Source organism: Gadus morhua, chromosome 6, assembly GCF_902167405.1.
Source record: "Gadus morhua chromosome 6, gadMor3.0, whole genome shotgun sequence".
NCBI classification, from domain to species: domain Eukaryota; kingdom Metazoa; phylum Chordata; class Actinopteri; order Gadiformes; family Gadidae; genus Gadus; species Gadus morhua.
The window spans coordinates 22,659,609-22,680,565 of NC_044053.1; the positions used below are offsets into that span (position 1 = coordinate 22,659,609).

Below are 20,957 nucleotides of genomic sequence, written 5' to 3' on the forward strand. Positions count from 1 at the left end.
AACAGACGCCGAGACGAATGCAAAGTTCTGTTGGTTTAAACCGTTTATTTGCGACATCTGTTGACAGAAAAGAGAACTGCAGCCTTGAGAAACGTGCTCTGGGTACAAAACAAAACCTCGTGGTACTGTTGTACTTGCAGACCTGCCGGGCTCGCCTTACTAATATGTCCACTGTTGTTGATGTCATCTGTGCTTTGCTACCAAATTTAACATAGTTTTACTGGTCGTATTTAATCATGTACATTTTTATATATATATATATATATATATATGTGTGTGTGTGTGTGTGTGTGTGTGTGTGTGTGTGTATGTATGTATATATATATATATATATATATATATATATATATATATATATATATATATATATATATATACTATACTATTTTTAGCATTCGCGCAGGTTAAATAAAAACAGTTTAATAATGGAAGTTTTTCGAAAGATTTGTAACCATTTATCTATTAAAAGTGTAATATTTAGGATATTCTGAAAACGACCAGTAGTATTGCAGGAAAGGGACGCATAGAACAGCTTTGCATTGTGGGTCCTGTTTATTATTTAAACTTGCTCAACGGTGGTTTTGCACTTACTTTCGGTCAATAAGGGTTATTTCTCAACTGTTCTACCTGTTTTTAACTAAATTCGTTATTATTATTATTTCCGCTTATTATTTTAATAAAACGCATATGTAACCCAGGAAGATGCTTCGCGCGGTGCATCATGGGCTATATGTTAACGATCCAGAAACGTTGCTGCATCAGGATTGGAGCGAAGCTGCACATGGACACAAATGATAGAAAGTTATAAATTAAACTTTGTCCGCGCAACAATAAGCCATTTCCCGCGCTGTTTGTTTTCTGCCACAGGTCGGTAGTGTATTTTTAGCCTCTTTTTTTGTTTTTCTGCTAGCATACTGAAACGAGTTTCTATTGTTTTAGCATCTGACTTCTCTACAGGACAGGTCTACTACCCTGTAAATCCATTTAAGTCCACGCCTTAAAGATAATAATTCAACAACAGAAAACGAAAATGTATATGATTTTAACTTATGAGGGGTTATGGTGGTTAACTCATTTGGTGGGGAACGCAAAGCTATGTCATATCGAAAAGCAAGGAGTTGTCTATATATTGGTTCTGGTTAGAAGTGTGAGAGCAATGATGACCCATTAGTGGAGTAATGATACTTGTGCGATTGTGTTGGACAGAGAGACAGACATGTCTCTTAGTCTTGCAGAGGAGAGAGACAGGGTAAGGAGACAGATTGAGGAGCTGGAACAGAACCTGGGCGCAGCTCCTGTCGACTTGGACCTTCTTTCTAGTGACGCATCCTCAGGTAACTAAGATATTTCAAGAGTAAGAATGTTATTTTTACTTTGAAAAATATGCAAGGTAATATTGAGTGACGATATGGTGAGTCTACCCCTACATCCTCCGTAAACCTGTGCCGCTGAGTACCCCGATCACAATTTTAATTCGGGTAACAGAACCTCACCTGTTGCTTTTATTCGCCCTTTCTTTGTCTGTCTCCCTTTTTTATTTGCCGATTTCACAAATTATTACAATCAAGATACGCTTTCTGTGATTTGACAGATGATGGATCAGATGACGAGATACAACTGGTGGAGCAAAGCCATCAGGTAAGACATAAACACATCTGCACGTACACACATTACGTTTTATTTATTTATAAACTTAGCACAAAAAGTAAGGAAATTATTGTTTGGTAGATTATTTCTCTTTGGTAACAATGCTTTTTGGCAATAAATCTTATACCGTTAGAAAGCCTGTTTAGTTCCCTTTCAAATGGTGCCCCATTTGTAAGGAACATGCAATTGTGGGATGAGCAGCAGCGCTGAGTATGTGGTTTGCGCCCTGGCACCTGAATGGCAGCACCTGTGACTGAGCATGGGCCCTACTACTGTAAGTACAGCTGTAAGTGTCTGCTCCAAGAATCGGCATGCCGCGTTTGACTGATCTGGATAGGCCCCTTGCGATAGGGCAACTTCAAGCTGGGGTTCCGCAAAACCAAGTTGCGTCCTTATTTGGAGTGAGCCCTAGTACCCTCTCCAAACTGAAGGCCAAGTTCCATATAACGGGGGATGTCAAAGACAGGCCGCGAAGTGGGCGTCCCAAGAAGACGACATCCCAAGAAGACCATTTTATCACTCTGTCAGCACTTAGGTGCCGTAGGCTGTCTTCTACAGATTTGCAGTCGGTTTGCAGGACGTTATGGCCGACGGTTCTCTGCCCAGACAATCCAGAACAGACTACACGCAGCCAATCTCCAGTCTCATAGGGCTGCCAGGAGTCCTGCCATGACTGCCCTTCACTGTCAGGCCTGTTTGCGCTGGTGTCGGCAACACGTACACTGGAACCTGAACATGTGGAGGAACGTTATGTTCAGTGATGAGTCCAGATTGTGCCTACGGCAGTTGGATCATAGGGTCAAAGTGTGGAGAAGAAGCAGAGAGTGCAATGCTAATTGCTGCACCGATAGAATAACATATTTTGGTGGAGGCAGTCTGATGGTGTGGGGCGGAATCTCCCTCACTGGAAAAACGAGGCTTGTCGGCATTGGAGGCAATCTCAATGCAGAGAGATATAGAGATGAGATTCTGCAACCAGTGGCAATCCCATATCTCTGAGTCTGGGACCGAACTCTATCCTCCAAGATGACAACGCTCACCCCCACAGGGCGGGGTTTATCAGAGACTACCTCCAGAATGTGGGGGTGGAGAGGATGGAACGGCCTGCTAGCAGTCCTGACCTCAACCCCATTGAACACTTGTGGGATCAGCTTGGGCGTGCTGTTCGTGCCAGAGTGACCAACACAACCATGTTGGCTGTCTTGCGACAAATGCTGGTTGAAGAATTGGATTCTATCCCACAGCAGTGTGTGACCAGGCTGGTGACCAGCATGAGGAGGAGGTGCCAGGCTGTTGTGGCTGTGTATGGTTCTTCCACACTCTACTGAGGCTCCTGTTTGTGAAAGGAATCAATTGTTAAATTGCCAATATGTCTTGTTTCTTAAAACTTCAATCTTCCAATCCATCCACACCAAACGAGTCAATGGCAGAATAAGCTGTTTGGCATTGGCAGAGAAGATTTGTCAAATTTTTCATGGGGGCAACCCACAAACTCAGCTCTGCTGCTCATCCCACAAGTGCATGTTCCTTACAAATGGGGCACCATTTGAAAGGGAACTATACAGGCTTTCCAACGGTATAAGATTTATTGCCAAAAAGCATTGTTACCACAGATAAATAATCGTGTGTGTGTGTGTGTGTGTGTGTGTGTGTGTGTGTGTGTGTGTGTGTGTGTGTGTGTGTGTGTGTGTGTGTGTGTGTGTGTGTGTGTGTGTGTGTGTGTGTGTGTGTGTGTGTGTGTGTGTTACATGTTTACTGGGTAACATTTTTTTTTTATCATTTCTTTTTCAATTGTACAATTTTTTGGGTTACTATCAAAAGAAAGCTTACCAGCATACACCTTTTCATTCATTGTTGATTAATGTATCAAGAAGTATTTTCTTGATTTGCAACGTATTCATTTGATTACTGCATACTGAGATGGGAGACTTTGTCTACATTTAATAACAAAATAAAATTTTAACTGTGTTGGTGTTTGTGTGTGGATGTGTGTGTGAATGCTTTTTTCTGTGTGTGTAGGTGTCTTCCGGTTTGTTGGCCGAGAGAGACCAGATCCAACAGGAGATTGAAGAGCTGCAGACAGCCCTGCAATCACAGAATGACATTTGTTTGTCCGTGAATGACGGCAATGACAGCGGAGAGGTCTTCTGATTGGTGCAAACTATTTATCAAGCAGGCTATTCTGTCCATTCAACAAAGTCTAAAGTGTGTGTGTGTGTGTGTGTGTGTGTGTGTGTGTGTGTGTGTGTGTGTGTGTGTGTGTGTGTGTGTGTGTGTGTGTGTGTGTGTGTGTGTGTGTGTGTGTGTGTGTGTGTGTGTGTGTGTGCGCGCGCGCGTCCTGCCTCAGAGCGAGGGGGAGCTGGACGTCCCAGAAACAGAAGAGGGGTGCCTCCAGGTGAACCTGGTCTACCAGCAGGTTCTGATCGACTCACTCAGCCAACTGGAGCACCTGCTCAACCAGAACAGACGCGCACAGGTTCCCTTTGAGTTCTCTTCAACCTAACATGCATCGTTTTCCATCCCCTATAGCTTAAGTCCAATGTATGTCTTTGTTTTTTTGACAAGTGAGGCAAAAGGCACATGTTCAGCCGCCTGTGGACAATAACATTTTTCTTTACTGTCACGTGTCTGATGGACGAATGATACAGTGGGGAAATCTACCAATTAAATTGGGAGAGAGAAGCTTAAAACGACCTATGTAACCCGAGTTGATTTGTGACGCAATTAGTTAATTAATACTGATATCTGATACTGATATTATTGCACCATGTATAGCCAACTAGTTCTCCTCAACGTCAAGGGATGATGGGGTAAACATAAATTCCCTCCCCCTTTTTAGAAAGAGCTGCTGTTTCAGATGAATGGACCAACCAGAGACATCAGGGACGCCAACCGCACGCCTACCTCCTACCAACAGCCTTCCAAAGTGTACCTGGGTCGCTTCCATAAGCCATACTTCAAGGATAAACTCACTGGACTGGTGAGTTGTACGACAAACAGACAGAGACTCACAGCCGGCACAGCTGCTTGGGTTAATAAAGTGCAGTAGAAACAATGGTAAGTTTGACAGGCAGACGTAGAAGAAGATGTACCAATGAGCTGTTATGTTTTTTTCTGATGCCAGGGTCCTCCAGCCAATCCGGAGAGCAAGGACAGGGCATCCATGATGAGCGCTCATCTTGATGAAAAGCGCCTACAAGTGAAAAGATGTGAGAAAAGCATATTTCTTGCCTGACCGCATGTCGGAATTTGTCACAAAAATTTGACACAAAAAGTCTTGGTTTCCTCACAAACCTTCCAAAATGTGATTGATTTGATCAAATATAGGCTAATTAAAATGTCTGAGCTGAGCTCTCTTGTTCTTCCTGTGTGCTTTCTTTGTAGGGGAAGGCTGGCAGAAGACGCTGTTGATAAACGCGGTGTCCAAGGACAGCCTCAAGAGGCAGATCCAGCCCAAACTGTCCAAGTACAGAAACCATTAATACATAACAATACCATGGACCAATAGTGCTACTACACTACAGCTTCTAAAATCTCCCTGTTCTCCCACTTCTGTCTTTTGGTTTCCTTACCTGTCCGTCTCCTCTCCTTTGTACCCTCTGACCAGAGTGGACTATCTGAGTCAGAAGATGTATAAAGCACGTGAAGAAGAGAAAGAGGCACTGAGTGAGCAGATAGGGCAGCTGGAGAAAGACATTCAGCAGCTCAGGTACCTGACCTCCTGTTAGACCTGTAGATTGAAAATGGTGGCCAGTACGTATTCTCTTACATATAATGTTGCTGCTTTCTCTTTCCTGATTGGTCAGAACCCAGAAGGAGGAGGACCTTGTCGGGGGTCGTTATGATGAGCATGACTGGCAGAAGATCTCCAACATCGACGTAGGCCATTGCACACTCTATGCATCAGTCTTAAGCCCCTGACATGTGCTACCGTTACATTACAGGCCTAATGATTGATGTCGATTTTTCAGCTCTGCTCTGATCTTTTGCCCAGAGTGTTCAAAGTATGCAAGATTAGCAACACTTTCAAATGGTCATTTCAATAAATGTAGGTTCCAGGACCCTTGCACTCATGTTGCAATCCAGAACATGAACTGACCTGCGCTTTATTTAACAGATTCTGCTATAAGCCTGAAGTAGCAAACACTTAAAACACACAATTTTTTTTTTGTAGTTAAAATTAAAATTTTAGAAAAATAGAGGACAGCTTGCTAGGAGTGAAAAGCAAACAACAACATGGGGTTCTGGTGTTGTTGGCCTACCCTAACAACCTCAGTGGATATGCTGTGCCTGCTATTGTTATTATAATACAAGGGTCAGGTAAATTCCCTAAGAACTTGTTTTATAGTAGCTTCTCCGCTTGTCTCCTCTGCTCTACTATCTCCTCAGTTTGAGGGGACAAGGGAGGCGGATGATTTGCGTCAATTCTGGCAAAACTTTCTCCACCCATCGGTCAACAAGTCCACCTGGACTCCACAGGAGCTCGAGCGTCTGGATGAATTGGTCAAAGAACATAAAGAGAGAGACTGGGAGGGCATTGCTGAAGAGCTTGGGGTGAGGATGTTTGGGTGTGCGTGTGCTTATGAAGAACGTGATGACAATTCTTCATGCTTCCCTCTCCCTCTGTGCATCTGTCTCTTATACCCGTTAGTCTCCTTTTTATAAGAATAATCATTTTTAAATCATTCATTGCATCTCCAAACCTACCTGCCAGGTGATCTGTGATCCGTGTGCCTGTATGTAGACAGGCAGGACGGTCTTCATGTGTTTCCAGACCTACCAGAGGTTCTTGTCAAAGAACTTGAAGAAGAGCCTTTGGTCTGCAGAGGAAGACGAGGTGCTCAGGGAGCTGGTGGATAAGATGAGGATCGGAAACTTCATACCGTACACGCAAAGTGAGTCCCCGGCTCCGTCTCTAATCCTCACTATCGACACATTTTCTGTCTATATGTTTGTGTGATCTCATTTTACTCTGCTACTGTCCTGTACATGCTAGGATCCATTGAGTGCTATCTTATTCAATATTGGGACATAATAACTACAAGCTGTACTCTACACAGAATAACTTCCATTCAGTTTCAGAATACTTAATTGATCCAGAGGGAAAATACGATCTGGCCTGACCCGTCTGTGTCGCTCTCCCCTTGTCCGTCTTTCAGTGAGCTATTTCATCGAGGGTCGTGACCCCAGCCAACTGATGTACCGCTGGTCCCAGGTCCTTGACCCTGCGCTCCGGAAGGGCCCATGGTCCAAGGAGGAGGACAAGGTGAGGGTGGTGGGCGGAGTCTCTCAGGAAGAGTTGGCAACTAGTACACTGGTATGAGGGTAGTTACAGAAGAGAGTTGTATTTGTTTCACAATCATGTCTCACACACAATATTCTCCAACGAGGATACTTTGATAGTGTAAGGCTCAGTGAGAAGGGGTACCCTAGTAGTTGTCTTACTGACCTGACAGCAACTCATTTTTTACATTTTACATTTGATAATTATGGACTCATTTATGATATTTGCAAATTTAAGATCACATTGAACTTCTGATGATTTTGTTTTCCATTTTCCATCATGCAAACCATACTCTCTCTCTGCAGGCCTTGCTGCGATCTGTAGCTCGTCTTGGAGAAAGAAATTGGTCTAAAATAAGGTTAGAAGTCCCAGGTCGTTCTGACGGTGCTTGTAGGGACAGGTAAGATCTAATTGGACAATAGGGCATCTTATAAGATCTGATTTGATAATGGCACAGCTTATAAGATCTGATTGGATAATGGGAGATGGTTTATTTTTGTGTGTGTATGTGTGTACAGATATTGTGACTGTCTGAAGGAAGGAATAAAGAGAGGACCTTTTGATGCGCAGGAGATAGCTCTGCTGGTCACGCTTGTCGAGAAACATGGAGTGGGTGAGTAACCTACTTAAAGACGTAAGAAACACAGTTACACAAACACATGTTCACCTCATGCACGCCACATATTGATTGATTCATTGTTTTGCAGGGCGCTGGTCTCGAATTGCGGCTGAAATCCCAAATCGCTACGACGCGCAGTGTCTCAGAGAATGGAGGAAGTTTGTTAAGAAGGTAAATAGAAGCACGCAAGCGCATATGGAAGGCCAAAATAATCAATATTGGGTGAAGAAAATTCATACTTAAAAAAAATTAATAGAATGCGACGTCGTAAAATGTGTCATTATTGAAAGCTTAAATGCCGTATTTTACGTCAATTTTAATCAATATACATGTACAGTGAGACATAATTTTGGCCCTTTTGGCCTTCCATATGCAGGAAACACACAAACCAGACAGAATGACAGATAGACACATACCTACACACACACACACACTCACGAAGAAAGGAACACTGTGTATACGTGTCTGTGACACTCTTACCTGTCTCTGTCGACATCTGCCTTACCTCTCTGTCTCAATGGTCTCCAGAACGCCACTTTGACACTCCTGGAAAAAGACATACCGGTGCAGAAGATGAAGGGGAGGCGTTTACCGGCCGGTAAGCGTGATATTAAAAAGGAGGAAGAGGAGGTGCTGCTGACTGAGAGCTCAGAAGATGAGGATGAGGACAAGGATGAAGTGGTGTACATGGACAGTGACGACGAGAAGATGAAGCAAGTCGTGGAAGCAGAGCGGAAACTGGAGAGAGAGGAGGAGGAGCACGAGCAGAAGAAGGAACTGGAAGAGGAAGAGGAGGAGGAGGAGGAGGAGGAGGCCGCGGCGGAGGAGGAGGAGGAGGCGGCGGAGGAGGAGGCGGAGGAGGAGGAGGCAAAGCCAGTGGAGAGACCTCCGGAGAACATAAAGTGTCCCACCAAGGAGAAACGGGCGGCTCTAGATACCTTTAGCTACCAGGTGGTGGAGAGGCCCTGTTTTGGCCCTGTCCAGCACAGGGAAAAGCGGGTGCGCTCCACTCTAGTGGACGCCAGAGGAAACCTCCTGGAAACATTGTTTGGTATGGAGCCCCGGGTCCTGAGGTGTGGAAGCCAGCACAGCCCGCTGGCCCTGCTGCAGGTGTCCTGTTCGGAGCTCTTTGACTTCCTAACAAGATGCGCAGACTGCACGCCAAACAGCTTCTCCCAGAATAAACCAGGCAAGAGGCGCCGGTTTGCCAGGAACAACCCGTCCATGGACTATCGGCTGATGGCCGCGGTGACCCCGTGGATCGGGAAACTGCTGGTCCCAGATCCCAACGCTGGCGGCAAGACGGGGGCGTACGCCCTGCGGCAGAGGATGCAGCCGTTGTCTCTGGGCAGCACCCCCATCTTTCGGCTGTTCCTGCAGGTCCTCAGGGTGGACCTGCTGAGCTGTAAGGTCATTATAGAAAAGAAGCAACGTGAAGCCAGAGTTCCACCCCCGCGCCTCCGTCCCCATATACCCAACCCAACTACAGTGCAGGGTATGCTCCATGAGAAACTCAAAAGGGCTCAGGGACGCAAAGAACTACAAAAATGTCTACCTCAGCTTGTGCAATTCCCGGCCCAACAGCCTCTACTGCAACAGGCACAGGCACCACCTTCTCCACAAGTCTCGTTGATGCGCATCCCTCAGATGGCGCCTCAGAGTCCCAGCATGCCTCCTAATGTGCATCCTTGCAGCCGTCCAGGCGCTCCGTCTACCTTTCATCCGGTCATGCAGCCCGTCGTACCTCCTCAGATGGCTGCTCTCCGGTTTACTCCTCCCAGAGGGTTGGTCCCTCGGCAGCAAAGCCCTGGAGCGGTGAGGTTACTGCCCCGTATTGCCCCTGCCCCGTCTCCTGCCAAGGCCTTGCTTCCAATTCAGGCTCCCCCCTGGCTTTCCTCCTCCTCAGCGGCAACACCAGCCGGACCAGCTTCCCTTTTGTCCCAAGGGTCTGCTCCATTGAGAGGAGCAAAGAGAGGGCGGGCAAGTGAGCCTTCCCCAGGGCCGTCAGCCAATCAGAAGAGTGCAGAGGAGACGCAAGAGAGGAAGAGAGTTCGGAGAAAGACGGCTAAGGCTAAAGTTCTGGAAGCAATGGCTCAGGCAAAGGTACCTGCATTTGCAGCATTCAACAAATTAACAATACACTTTAACTGAAGTCAAAAGCTAGTGATGATAAGTATAAGTAGTATAGATGATAAACATCATTTGGTGTAATATGGAAATCAACAACTTGTATGTAATAGGGTTATCATTTATGGGTTAAAGGTAAGGTATGACATTAAGTTATTTAATCTGATGGAATGGTGTTTTTGTGAGTTTTGCAGTGGATATCACTGCTGGCCAGCCAGGGCCTGACTGGTATTCATTATGAAACGCACACTTGACTATCTGCTTTAAAAAACGTATCTGCAAATGCAAACATACAATAAGAAGGTTTTCCTTAATATCTGCCGATCGGTTCTCTTTTAAAGGATTGGGGTGTTTTCTTAACACAGTAGGCTCGTTTTCATAAACTAGAACCGCTTATGGATCTGTTCTGCCAAACAGAGTTTTGAATACATTTTTACATAAAGATTGGGCTGTTGGGTATACAGAATGTAAACATTTGGCATAAAAACAAACGGGGACGGCATAAGGCAATCGTCAAAGTCATATATTCCACCAGTTGCACAGATCACTTTTTACAGTTTTACCTTTAACTCTGTACCCTTTACAGTTGGAAATTATACAAGGGGTTATACTGTTTTAGTAGGGTACGATTTGATCTTTGAGAAGCAGCATTAATATACAGTTTGCGTACGTATAAGAACCTTTTGAAGGCCCGTCCCTTGATATCATTTGACGTTCCCTGCTTTTTGCACCTAGACCGAAGCCAAATGTAAGACATCACCAAAGCGGACGCAGGAGCAAATTGGGAAAGCAGTTCCTCTGGCCTTACCCGATGGCTTCGTCCTGAATCCTGGCAAGATAGTGTTCCTAAAGACGCCGAATGGACTTGTTAGACTGGTCGGTGCGCCAGCCCCAGGCCTCAAGAAGGCCCTTCCATCAGGGCACCAAGCCCCAGCTTCTCCCAGCTTCTCCCAAGGGTATGTGCCATTAGCACATACCCTTCCCCAGGCTAGCTTCACATGCCTCCAGCAGACGCCCAACTTATCTCCCATTGTACACCCTAGTGTCTTCACCGCCATCCCACCAGCTACTGTCTCTACCGCCGTCCCACCACCTTCTGTCCCTACGGCCGTCAGACCAGCCGTTGTCTCCACCTGCCCGGCTCCACTGTCCCCCCACCCTCAGGGACTTCCTCCTTCGCCACGTCCCCAGTGGAGGCAGGTGGCCCCCGGGCCAGCGGGGCTGCTGGCCCGCCCCTTCCCTGTGTCCGTCCCGTGTCACAGCAGTGCCGTAGCGCCCGCCCCGCTCAGGAGGGAGGCCTTACAGTTTGACCCCGCTCTGATGTTCTGTGAGCCGGCTGATGAGGTGCAGCTCTGGATGAGGGGGGCCGGGGGGTTGAAGGCACCGGGCCTGAGCGTGGCCCTGCCTTACTTGCCGCCATTTGTCGCCAGCCTGGACTCGCTGCACGCACTGCTGGCCTCGAAGGAGTACCTCAGCAAGAATGCCTTTCTGCTGCTAACCACGGAGACTCCAGATCACGATTACAGCTTGGCCTCTGGTGGAGAGGAGGTGTCCCAACCCGAGGACCCAGGTACATGCCAAACACACGCCGGCTCGTTGGGTTGTGTTCAATGCACCTTGGGGACAGGGGTAGCATATAGAGCTGCAAATTGATTTCTGCTGAATCTACAATTACTTGAATCACTGTTATTTAATTCATAGAAATACCTGCCTTGTGTCAAGTGAATGGTATTTAGATGGCCCTTAATCACAATAACGCTAATGCGATACTGTAGTCACTCATTTATTTGTTATTTCTGTATATATACTGTACATAGAATGTATATATGTCTGTTCTTCATTGTAGTCTTATTTATACAATTATTTTATGCCCGGCAAGTAAAACTAGTACATAGTGCCTCATAGCAGTCCTTGTTTTTAGATTCTAGACGTGAGGCTACAGCAGAAGAAAATGTGGCTGCGGTGCGAAAACTAGTGGCCAAGCACTGTGCTGGAAACCCTGCCTACCAGATGTTGAAGGCACGCTTCCTGTCCTGCTTCACGGTTCCCGCCCTCCTGGCCACCATCCAGCCAATCAAAGAGTTGATGGTCCTGAATCCGGCAAGAAAGGAGACAGAAGTTAGTTTCACGTCTGTCGTGTCTTTCATATCTTCACACTTCGTACTTTCTTAGTTTGTATCTTAATCAAAGAAAATCCTTATTCAAGAATTCAACCATCAAAAATTCTGCTGATTTAACCAACTTTAACTTGCCGTAGCACCAGAGAGCTGTCATGTAAAATAAACAAAAACAGGCAAAATGTGCATAGTAAAGTATCAGGCGCCACAGTGTTTCGTTATCCTTTTTGTGTTTTGGTCTGTTGTATTTTAATCTTTTCGGTGTTTTCTTTTCCTTCCAGAATACCAAACTGCTACAGGACGGGGAAGGCGCTCCTGCCACTCACTTCACTGGCATCACCACACGTCGACCCGTAGAAATCGAAGACTCTAGTCGGGACTCTAGTCGGGACTCTAGTCGGGACTCTAGTCGGGACTCTAGTCATGACTCTAGTCAGGACCAGGACAGCAGTGATGCATTTAAATAATGATGCACTCTACTTTTAACTTAAAACCACCACGTTCCTTTATAGCATCTTGTTTATTTGTAGTCTGGCCAGCACTAGAAGTTTGTAGTCTATTGTATAGGCCAGGCTGGTTCCAGGTTCCAGGTTTATCGAAAGCACCAGGTTCATCAGCAGACTGAATGAATGCAATTTTCAGCATGCCTTGATCCATGCAGTGTTGAACTAGTGTGTGTGTGTGTGTGTGTGTGTGTGTGTGTGTGTGTGTGTGTGTGTGTGTGTGTGTGTGTGTGTGTGTGTGTGTGTGTGTGTGTGTGTGTGTGTGTGTGTGTGTGTGTGTGTGCGTTTGTCAAGCTGTGGAGATTTTCTCAACACCATAGCTTTGCTATTGTCACAAGTTTGTGTTTATGGATTCATCCGTTTTTTGTAAAGCAAAGAGTTTATGTTAATTAATAAGAATAAAATGGTTGTTTTCCCACCAAGCTTTTTGTTAGTCGGACTAAGTGGTATGTGATGTTTCTTTATTCTGATATTTCTTCTTTCCAGTCTCTCTCCATATCCCTTCTCTAATTCTGATGATATTTCTCTATGAAAAAGAGAAATTCCTTTCACTTTTCTATCATCATCATCAGCTAAATCTTAATCCAGCACTGCTGATGGCTCAAGCTCAGACTGATTCAGAAAGCAACAATAGCAACCTCTGATACCGATGTGATGCAAAGGAAAATTATAAAAATAGCTTGCATTGCCTTTCTTTTTAAAATCTTAATATCCCAATTTGGCTTTCAATCATATGATCAGACAAAATTAATACTACCATTTGCATTTGCACCACAGACCACACATTTGATGAGATGGAATAAGCTTATGGAACATACTTTATGTAAAATCAGTGAAACAAAATGCTAAATGCACATTTACTACCGTAAAGGCCCACAAAACGGCATGCTAGAAGCTGTGATAAATTGACAATCAGTGCTTAGTTCTGCTATCTTATACAGGCAGATATTTATTAATTCATCTCTGCCTGCGCCGCTCAAGTCTGATAGTCATGTTTGTATTCATTGACTGTAAAAAATATATAAAAAAGCTTACTGGAGCGCACAGTTCACATTCAACATCCGCAAACTAATGTACTACTTGAATAAATACTGTGTTATTATTATAAATAGGCCTGGGGGTCGTCAATTTGTTGTGTGGTCCATGTGCGGATCTCAGGTGGATGTTTACAAAAGGATGCTGCCGTACCGGAGGAGGGCGCTCGTGGCGTATAGCGGTTAGTTGTCATGGCAACGGACGCGCGAATAGATCAGTCATCAAACCTGAAAGGGGAAAATACGTTTCACCCGAAGCTGAACCAAACTAAGGTTACACATATCAGAGCCGCATGACCTCCTTTACCCAGGTGTACGGGTTTAGCGTGGTATCAACCGACGGTTTGTCTTATTCAACTGGACGATCCACCAACCTAATAAGCCTGCCTGTTTGCTAGCATGGCGGAGAGCAGGGTGATCCCCAGCGGAAGGCTTTACAGACAGATGTTTGACGCACAGGTCAGCGCACCTTACTGTAAAACTGTCAATAGTATGCTTATGAAAGTGTTTCTCAGTATCAATATGTATGTGTTATACATAACGCTAAGAGTCCTGTCTGGTGAATGGTTTACTAGGTCCAGCTGTCCCTCTCACTCCATCAAAGTCGAGGAGAAAGGACTGCTCCTGAAACACAAACGCACACCACTAACAACAGGTGGACACACACACACACACACACACACACACACACACACACACACACACACACACACACACACACACACACACACACACACATTTTGTATACAGTATATTATTCTACATCTTGAACCTTACAGGGTTTGGTATTTGTATGTGTGTGTGTGTGTGTGTGTGTGTTTGTGTGTGTGTGTGTGTGTGTGTGTGTGTGTGTGTGTGTGTGTGTGTGTGTGTGTGTGTGTGTGTGTGTGTGTGTGTGTGTGTGTGTGTGTGTGAGACAGATTACTGCCCACCAGTGCAGAGCAGCAGCTGGAGGAAGAAGTCAGAGGACTTCCTGATGTTGTTGGTTTGTACTTGTCACATGTGGGCCTCTGTATTTTAGGCCTTTATCACACAAGTGTAATAGTAGGGACCAAAAAAGATGTAGCTACATCAATTACGTTTATTATGGCTGTATGTCGGCAATAGGCATGCCAATACCCATAATTAACTCCATGAGATACTCCTGTCTTCTGACCTATTATTAAAAATCTTTGAAAAGGGCCTGTGAAACTACAGAGGATAGCAATGAGATGCTCTACTCTGTAGCTATTTCTAATCTACTACTCCGAAATGCATAGTAGCTTATTTCATCCAGTGCAGTAGACTACATATGATAAACCATAGGCTAGGTTTGCTTTCATATCACAGTATTACATTCTGACGATGCTGATGCATACATTTTTAAAGACTTTCCTATAGCTTTTAGCTGTGTATGCTTGTAAAGAATGTTCCCTTTGCATAATATACATTTGCCGATAGATAGATAACATTTTGTAGGAAGTCATCTGCCGAACTAATGTCAATATAACATTAATAACTCCATTATGAACTACCCTTTCTAGTGGCTGAAAGGCAGAGTGCTGATGTGATTGAGCGCCTGAGAGCGAAGAGAGAGAGAGACCACAGAGAGACTGTAAAGAACCTTCATAGAGACCTGGCGGTGCTTGGCAAGGTAGGCTAGACATACGCTTTATACGCCTCCCTGTAATATGGATATTCTATACATTCACATTAGTACAAACTACACTTTATAGCCCAGCTTGTGTACACATGACACAGTGTACACAATGGTAAGTATACACTGCACACTTTATATACCCTAAGTAGTGTGCACCATAAACTTCACAAATGCAAAAACGCAATGGCTCAATATCCTCATAGCATAATTTTCCTCATAGTCATATTTTAAGATTCATTTTGAATTTAGCGTCAAAAGAGCAGGTAGGTTGCGACTAAACAGCACATAGTCCGAACACTCCGAAAACTCCCCCTGAGTGCTCATCTTTGGGCCAAAAGAGGACCTCTTACTAAGAACTCTTTTTACTGAAAGTATCCTCAATACCTGAGTTTCTATGTGTGCAGTTTGGTCACACAGACACATTAACATTGTCTTTTGGGTCCCGAGATAAAAAGGTTTAAAAACTCCTGCCCCATAGGATTATGAGGAGAGCAGTAGAAGTACTTGTAAGGACCTGCTCTCATGCCTTGAAGAGATGGACCAGAGGTTGGAGACCCTGATGGGGGGTATGGAGTGTCAGCAACCGACCAGCCTTCAGGTATACCATCTGTTACACAGTATGTACGACACAACAGCTCAGCATTTGATGCATGGAAAATGCTTCCACATTAAGATAATAAATGCCATATAATATCATGTGTCATCATAAAATGCATATTAGATCTGTGTTTGTGTACATAATATGTATTTGCGCGTGTGTGTATGTGTGTGTGTGTGTGTGTGTGTGTGTGTGTGTGTGTGTGTGTGTGTGTGTGTGTGTGTGTGTGTGTGTGTGTGTGTGTGTGTGTGTGTAGGAGCTGAATGACGTTTGGAAGCAGGTCAAGGAAACTTCTGTTTTAAAGAGAGGAAGAATCTGTGAATTAGACCAAAGTCTGAATGGATATGAAATCCAACGAACACAGCAGGTAAAGACAAGACTAGACCTTCTAACAACCACTCTAGGAGGAAGACAAATAAGGAATCACTTATTCTTCTTCACTCCTTAATTTCTGATTGAACATCCATCGACGTTGACAATATCGGTTAACATATTGTGTTTTTGTGTTCTCTTGAGATCGCTCATTTACTCAAGAAGTACTGCACTCTTCTGGAGAGAATCAGCTCCCTAAACCCCTGTGACCTCTACAGACTGCTCGACGCAGAGGCTATGGTAATGACATGGGTGAACTCATCAATAAACGTTAACTTTTAACTTAACTTAACTTATGGCATTGCCTGTGCCCTATCACTTTGCCAACTATGGGTACGTTCACGCATACCTTAAACCTCTGAATGAGGCCCCTGAAACGATGGTCATCGGCACTATGGTAGTAATAGCCATTTAACCTGCGATTCTGATTTCTAGCTACCAGCTCTCCTTAACCTGTCTGATTGTTATATATACAGATGATCAACACCGCCCTGCTCGCTAACCGCCGTAGCATCGCCCGTCTACGTCTTCATCTTCTGGAGGGGGATCTGCAAAAAGAGTCTGTCCTTCATCTTCGCTGGCAAGACATATCTAAGACCTGGAAGGCTGGCAGGGTACAACAGGAGATAGAAAGGTTCCGGTATGTCTCAAGGCTTGCTGCAGTACTTTTGTAATGGCACACCGAAGAACTCACTGTATATCCCTTGGTTTAGGTGTCTCGGTTCAGAAATTGTACCTAAAATTCTAGAATTAACCGCAAACCAACAGTCCTGTGCCAAACCGATTGGTGCATACACGTACTGTTACCATCCCATACATTTTAGCTCGACATCGTGACATCTATGTGTATATTTTCAGGCACCTCGGCGTCACGAAAAGCCTGTTACCCGCGTTAGATTCAGAGTGGAACGTTCACGTAGTGTTAATGGAAGACAAAGGATTACAGCTGCTTTCTCTAAAACAGAGGTTAAAGCTAGTTGTAACTTTTTATCTTTTAACTTTTTAAGTTGTATCTTTCTTCAGTTACAACGTCATTACTTATCGGTAGGATTTATGAGCTATAATTGGAGTGTCATTTCTAGGGGTGGGAAAAATAATCGATTCTTCGATGCATCGCGATTCTCTGTAGAACGATTCCAACAAAAAAAAAGTTGTTGTTTTGTTTTTTGTTCGCCTGCTGCAGCATTCTGTTCGCCAGAGAGGGATAATTTTATTTATCTTCAGTGTGTATGGGCCAATCTGATTTGCCTTGACACGATTGCGATTCAGCCTACGCATAGCATGCACTCAAACTCACAGCCAGACAAAAGAACTCCTTCTCTTTCAAGAGCAGCTTTTTCTTTAATGACATAGAAAAGAAAGATTAGAAAGAAAAGAAAAACAAGCCTTATTTTTTACATACTTCCATATTGTTTTGTAATGCAAGCTGCAATGATTATTGCATTGTTCATAGAAAGTCATATTTGTGACAAAAGCTTTTTCTCTAATAAAATATTAGATAAGTTATTTCATCAGTTGATGTCTTTAATGATCATCACAAAAGTAGGAAGTGATTAGCAAACTCTGAGTAGCAAACTCAGAGATATATTTTTTGGAAAATCACTCATGGAAATGTACATAAAAGTTTTTGTTGCATCGAGATGCATCGATAATCGTTTTACAATCGAATCGTTGACCTCATAATCGGAATCTAATCGAATCGTGTGGTGCCAGTAGATTCCCAGCCCTAATGATTTCTTAGAAATGCCCATATATAAATGTATATATATATATATATATATATATATATATGGTGTGTGTGTGTGTGTGTGTGTGTGTGTGTGTGTGTGTGTGTGTGTGTGTGTGTGTGTGTGTGTGTGTTGCAGGGAACTGGTCAGTGATAAATCAGTCCAGGACCCTGACTCTGTCCAGGAAGCAGTTGTGGAGATCAGAAGGACACAACAAGCTCTGTCTGAAGAACAGAGACGTCTCTTCCAGCACATCTGGTACCAGGATTGTTCAACACTGTCACAGACATTATGTGTTATGTGATTGGACATCACAGGATATCGTGTGTTATGTGATTGGTCATCATCCCTACATTTCTTTGCTGAGATGATAAAGTATATCTTATCACAGGATACCGTGTGTTATTTGATAGGTCATCACAGTATACCATGTGTTATGTGATTGGATATCCCAGGATATCGTGTGTTATGTGATTGGTCATTACAGTATACCATGTGTTATGTGATTGGACAGCACAGGATACCATGTGTTATGTGATTTGTTATGGCGTAATAACGTGTGTAATTTGATTGGTCATAATGGGAGGACAGGTGTTATGTGATTGGTCATCACAGGACTACCGTATGATTCTGTGTCCCCTGGAAACGGTTGGCTGTAACTTTGTATCCGAGGGCCACAGATGATATGAAACCATAACACTGTTTTACAGCTCTCTGGCCCCGCCCACCTGCACTACAGCTCTGGTCACCGATTGGTACAACCAACTTACAGCTCTCAATCAAAAGATTGGTAATTTATATATGAATATCTTAATATTAATGGTGTGTATAGGTTTGTGTATAAATGTTTCTGTAAAGTTACTATTACCGTGTGTGTGTGTGTGTGTGTGTGTGTGTGTGTGTGTGTGTGTGTGTGTGTGTGTTTTTCCAGATGGTTGTCATGATAACTTTGTACGTCAGCTCCAGTGCAGCTTTGACCAGAGCTGGCAGGCCAGTCTAGTGGAAGTTGAGCGATGCAAGGTATATTATTCATTATTCAAACTCATCTGAATGAATAGAGATAACCTACAATAACTCATCCAAAATGGCAACACATCTGTTAGAAAAACAGATGCCGCTTTGAAGGGTGGTGGTTTCGAGGTGTGCCCTCTCCGATGATATGTGGCCTAAAATGCTTGTGGCACGGAACTGCCATTCCCAACATTACAAATCCGGTTTTCCTGCTTCTTCCCACAGCAGGCGCTGTGTGGTCTAGAGCTGTCCGAGCAGGAGGTCAAGCACATCGTCAGCTCCCAGATCCTCCCTCTGATGGGGCCACATCAGAGGCGGGCTGAGGAACGAGTGGCCATCTTAGATGTCAGTCAAATGCTCACCGTGATCTCTCTCCACTCTGTTCCACTCTCAATGTTTGTTTCTCTGCATTGTCTCCTGTCTCACACGTTGCCCTTTTCTTTCATCTTCATTCATCTCTTCCTCTCTTAATTACCCTCTCCCTTCTGTTTCTGTGCCTGTAGCGAGATGTGGACGTGGTGGCAAGGCATGCTGGGATATTGAGTAGGACTGTCTGGAATGTTTTACGCGGAGCAGCGTTGCTATGGGAGACGCACAGCCGGGCTATGGAGAACAGAGAGCAACAGCTTGAGGAGCAGCTCCGCCTCCTTCGATGTGAACAGGAAGAGGAAATAAAGGTCTGCACGCAGAAAGGAAGTACCAAAGCCTTGAAGGCGAGAAAGTTCTTTGGTTAGGGTGTTCTGACTCCTAGCCCAGTGTCCACGCCACAGTTTTACCTGTAGGCATCCTAGAGCTAGAGGCCCCTAACTCCTACCTGCTCATTAATTACCTGTATATTCAGGGTTAAAAAATCCCTGTATTTTCTTTGGCTAAAAGCGTCTGCTAAATGACCAAGGGAGTAAATAGTATTTTCAAAGTCTAACCAAACTCCCCCATTGTGCTTTACGGTCTTTTTTTCCCAGAGGAAAGAGGCTCATTTGGACGTCTTACTAGACCGGCTGCGCCAGGACAGCCCTGAGGAGGCCCTGAAGAAGTCCCTTGATGTGGCCCTCGCCTACCTGGATGAGATGCCCAACAGGTGAGCCACCTCCAAACCGACCAGGCATGAATGACGCATCCCCAGGTAGAGCAAGACATTAGGGAGGGAGGGGATGCGATGCATCAGGATTTCATTGGATCTTGCAAAAGTGACAAACCAAGCATGCCAGATGTGTGTTACACAGTAGAGATAGACTAAAACATGTGATGAGATTACTGGTTGAATTGGGAGGCTTCCTACCTAATGCATATCATCCTATATTAACCATGGGAATATGGATACCTTAAGACATACAATAGCAAACATGAAGAAAGCACTGCCCGTTTGTGTGTTTGCAGCTCTAGAGAGTGGTACAGCAAAATGGACGAAGTGCTGGAGAGTTTTCCAGCTGTTCATGTGGACGAGCTTAACACCTACAGCGCTGCTGTCAGCCAATATTACCATGTTGGCGAAGTCCACACCCTGGTAATTATAATATCCACAAAAACACACGCACACACAAAGGTGTCAAGGCTAGGGAGGTGAATATCTATTGATGTGTTATAAAATGTTTATTTATTTATTTTCACAGACACAAGAAGAACTTCTCTCCTTTTACCATCGTGATAACCCGGGTCAGTCTGTTAACCTGTCTGTCTCTCTGTCTGCCTCAACCGTCTTTATGAATACCCACCGGTCTTGACTCATAACGGTTGGCCGGAAATCGTTTTGTTTGTGCCTTCAGATTGGAAAAGTATAGAAAAGTTCGGAAACTTTCCAATCAGCACGCTGAATGAGCTTGACCACACCCAGAATCCCCAGGATGGACTACTGAAGGAGGTAAGATCCGTCCAATGAGATACAGAGAGGTTTTCCGGTGTGTAAGCCAATTGGCTAGGCTTCATATAACCTTAATAACTGTCCGGTAACATTCTTTTTTTCACTCCTGACCTGTGGCCCTGAGCAGCTTGCGGCCACGGTACCATGCGCTCGTGTTTACAGTGGATGTATCACAATGTCGAGGCGCATACAGCTTTTGGCCATGTTCTGTAAATAATATTCTAGAACACCTCGGGTGCTCCGGCGGGAGTCCTGGAGCTCTATATATAAATAATATCATATTATACATAGATATCTATAACATATAATATATATTATCACGGCCGAAAGCTGTGTGCTCCTCCAGACTATATTATGAATCTCAAACGACTGCGTCGGGTTCTCAGACGCCTCCGGTTCTTCTACTTCCACATCAATCTGA

The 20,957-nt window shown here is 44.5% G+C and overlaps 2 protein-coding genes across 2 annotated transcripts in view; both read left to right on the forward strand.

Annotated features, from left to right (window-relative positions):
* The first annotated feature begins 604 nt into the window (after positions 1-604).
* Positions 605-12,719, forward strand: snapc4 (small nuclear RNA activating complex, polypeptide 4). Its single transcript, XM_030358527.1, has 20 exons — positions 605-867; positions 1,207-1,334; positions 1,592-1,638; positions 3,667-3,789; positions 3,995-4,123; positions 4,487-4,627; positions 4,772-4,856; positions 5,032-5,113; positions 5,255-5,356; positions 5,454-5,526; positions 6,037-6,201; positions 6,392-6,542; positions 6,807-6,913; positions 7,237-7,331; positions 7,450-7,544; positions 7,639-7,721; positions 8,079-9,653; positions 10,413-11,247; positions 11,599-11,795; positions 12,076-12,719. Exons 2-20 carry the CDS (start codon positions 1,217-1,219, stop codon positions 12,259-12,261), a joined length of 4,389 nt encoding a protein of 1,462 aa, XP_030214387.1. The 5' UTR covers positions 605-867; positions 1,207-1,216; the 3' UTR covers positions 12,262-12,719.
* A 791-nt stretch (positions 12,720-13,510) lies between these two features.
* The window catches only part of ccdc180 (coiled-coil domain containing 180), a 21,342-nt gene continuing 13,895 nt past the window's right edge, over positions 13,511-20,957 (forward strand). Inside the window, exons 1-17 of the mRNA XM_030359059.1 lie at positions 13,511-13,790; positions 13,907-13,986; positions 14,252-14,316; positions 14,855-14,964; positions 15,449-15,568; positions 15,825-15,935; positions 16,085-16,180; positions 16,417-16,580; positions 17,806-17,925; positions 18,378-18,457; positions 18,599-18,687; positions 18,904-19,023; positions 19,182-19,355; positions 19,641-19,756; positions 20,056-20,182; positions 20,289-20,331; positions 20,442-20,536. Of these exons, the coding sequence (XP_030214919.1) occupies positions 13,731-13,790; positions 13,907-13,986; positions 14,252-14,316; positions 14,855-14,964; positions 15,449-15,568; positions 15,825-15,935; positions 16,085-16,180; positions 16,417-16,580; positions 17,806-17,925; positions 18,378-18,457; positions 18,599-18,687; positions 18,904-19,023; positions 19,182-19,355; positions 19,641-19,756; positions 20,056-20,182; positions 20,289-20,331; positions 20,442-20,536 (1,770 nt within the window). The 5' untranslated portion in view covers positions 13,511-13,730. The remainder of the gene's footprint in view (positions 13,791-13,906; positions 13,987-14,251; positions 14,317-14,854; positions 14,965-15,448; positions 15,569-15,824; positions 15,936-16,084; positions 16,181-16,416; positions 16,581-17,805; positions 17,926-18,377; positions 18,458-18,598; positions 18,688-18,903; positions 19,024-19,181; positions 19,356-19,640; positions 19,757-20,055; positions 20,183-20,288; positions 20,332-20,441; positions 20,537-20,957) is intronic.

Coding starts and splice junctions, on each gene's coding strand:
- snapc4 (XM_030358527.1), top strand. CDS start 1,217: ATGTCTCTTAGTCTTGCAGAGGAGAGAGACAGGGTAAGGAGACAGATT. Junction 5,357..5,453: donor AAAGACATTCAGCAGCTCAG/GTACCTGACCTC, acceptor CTGATTGGTCAG/AACCCAGAAGGAGGAGGACC. Junction 6,914..7,236: donor GGTCCAAGGAGGAGGACAAG/GTGAGGGTGGTG, acceptor CTCTCTCTGCAG/GCCTTGCTGCGATCTGTAGC.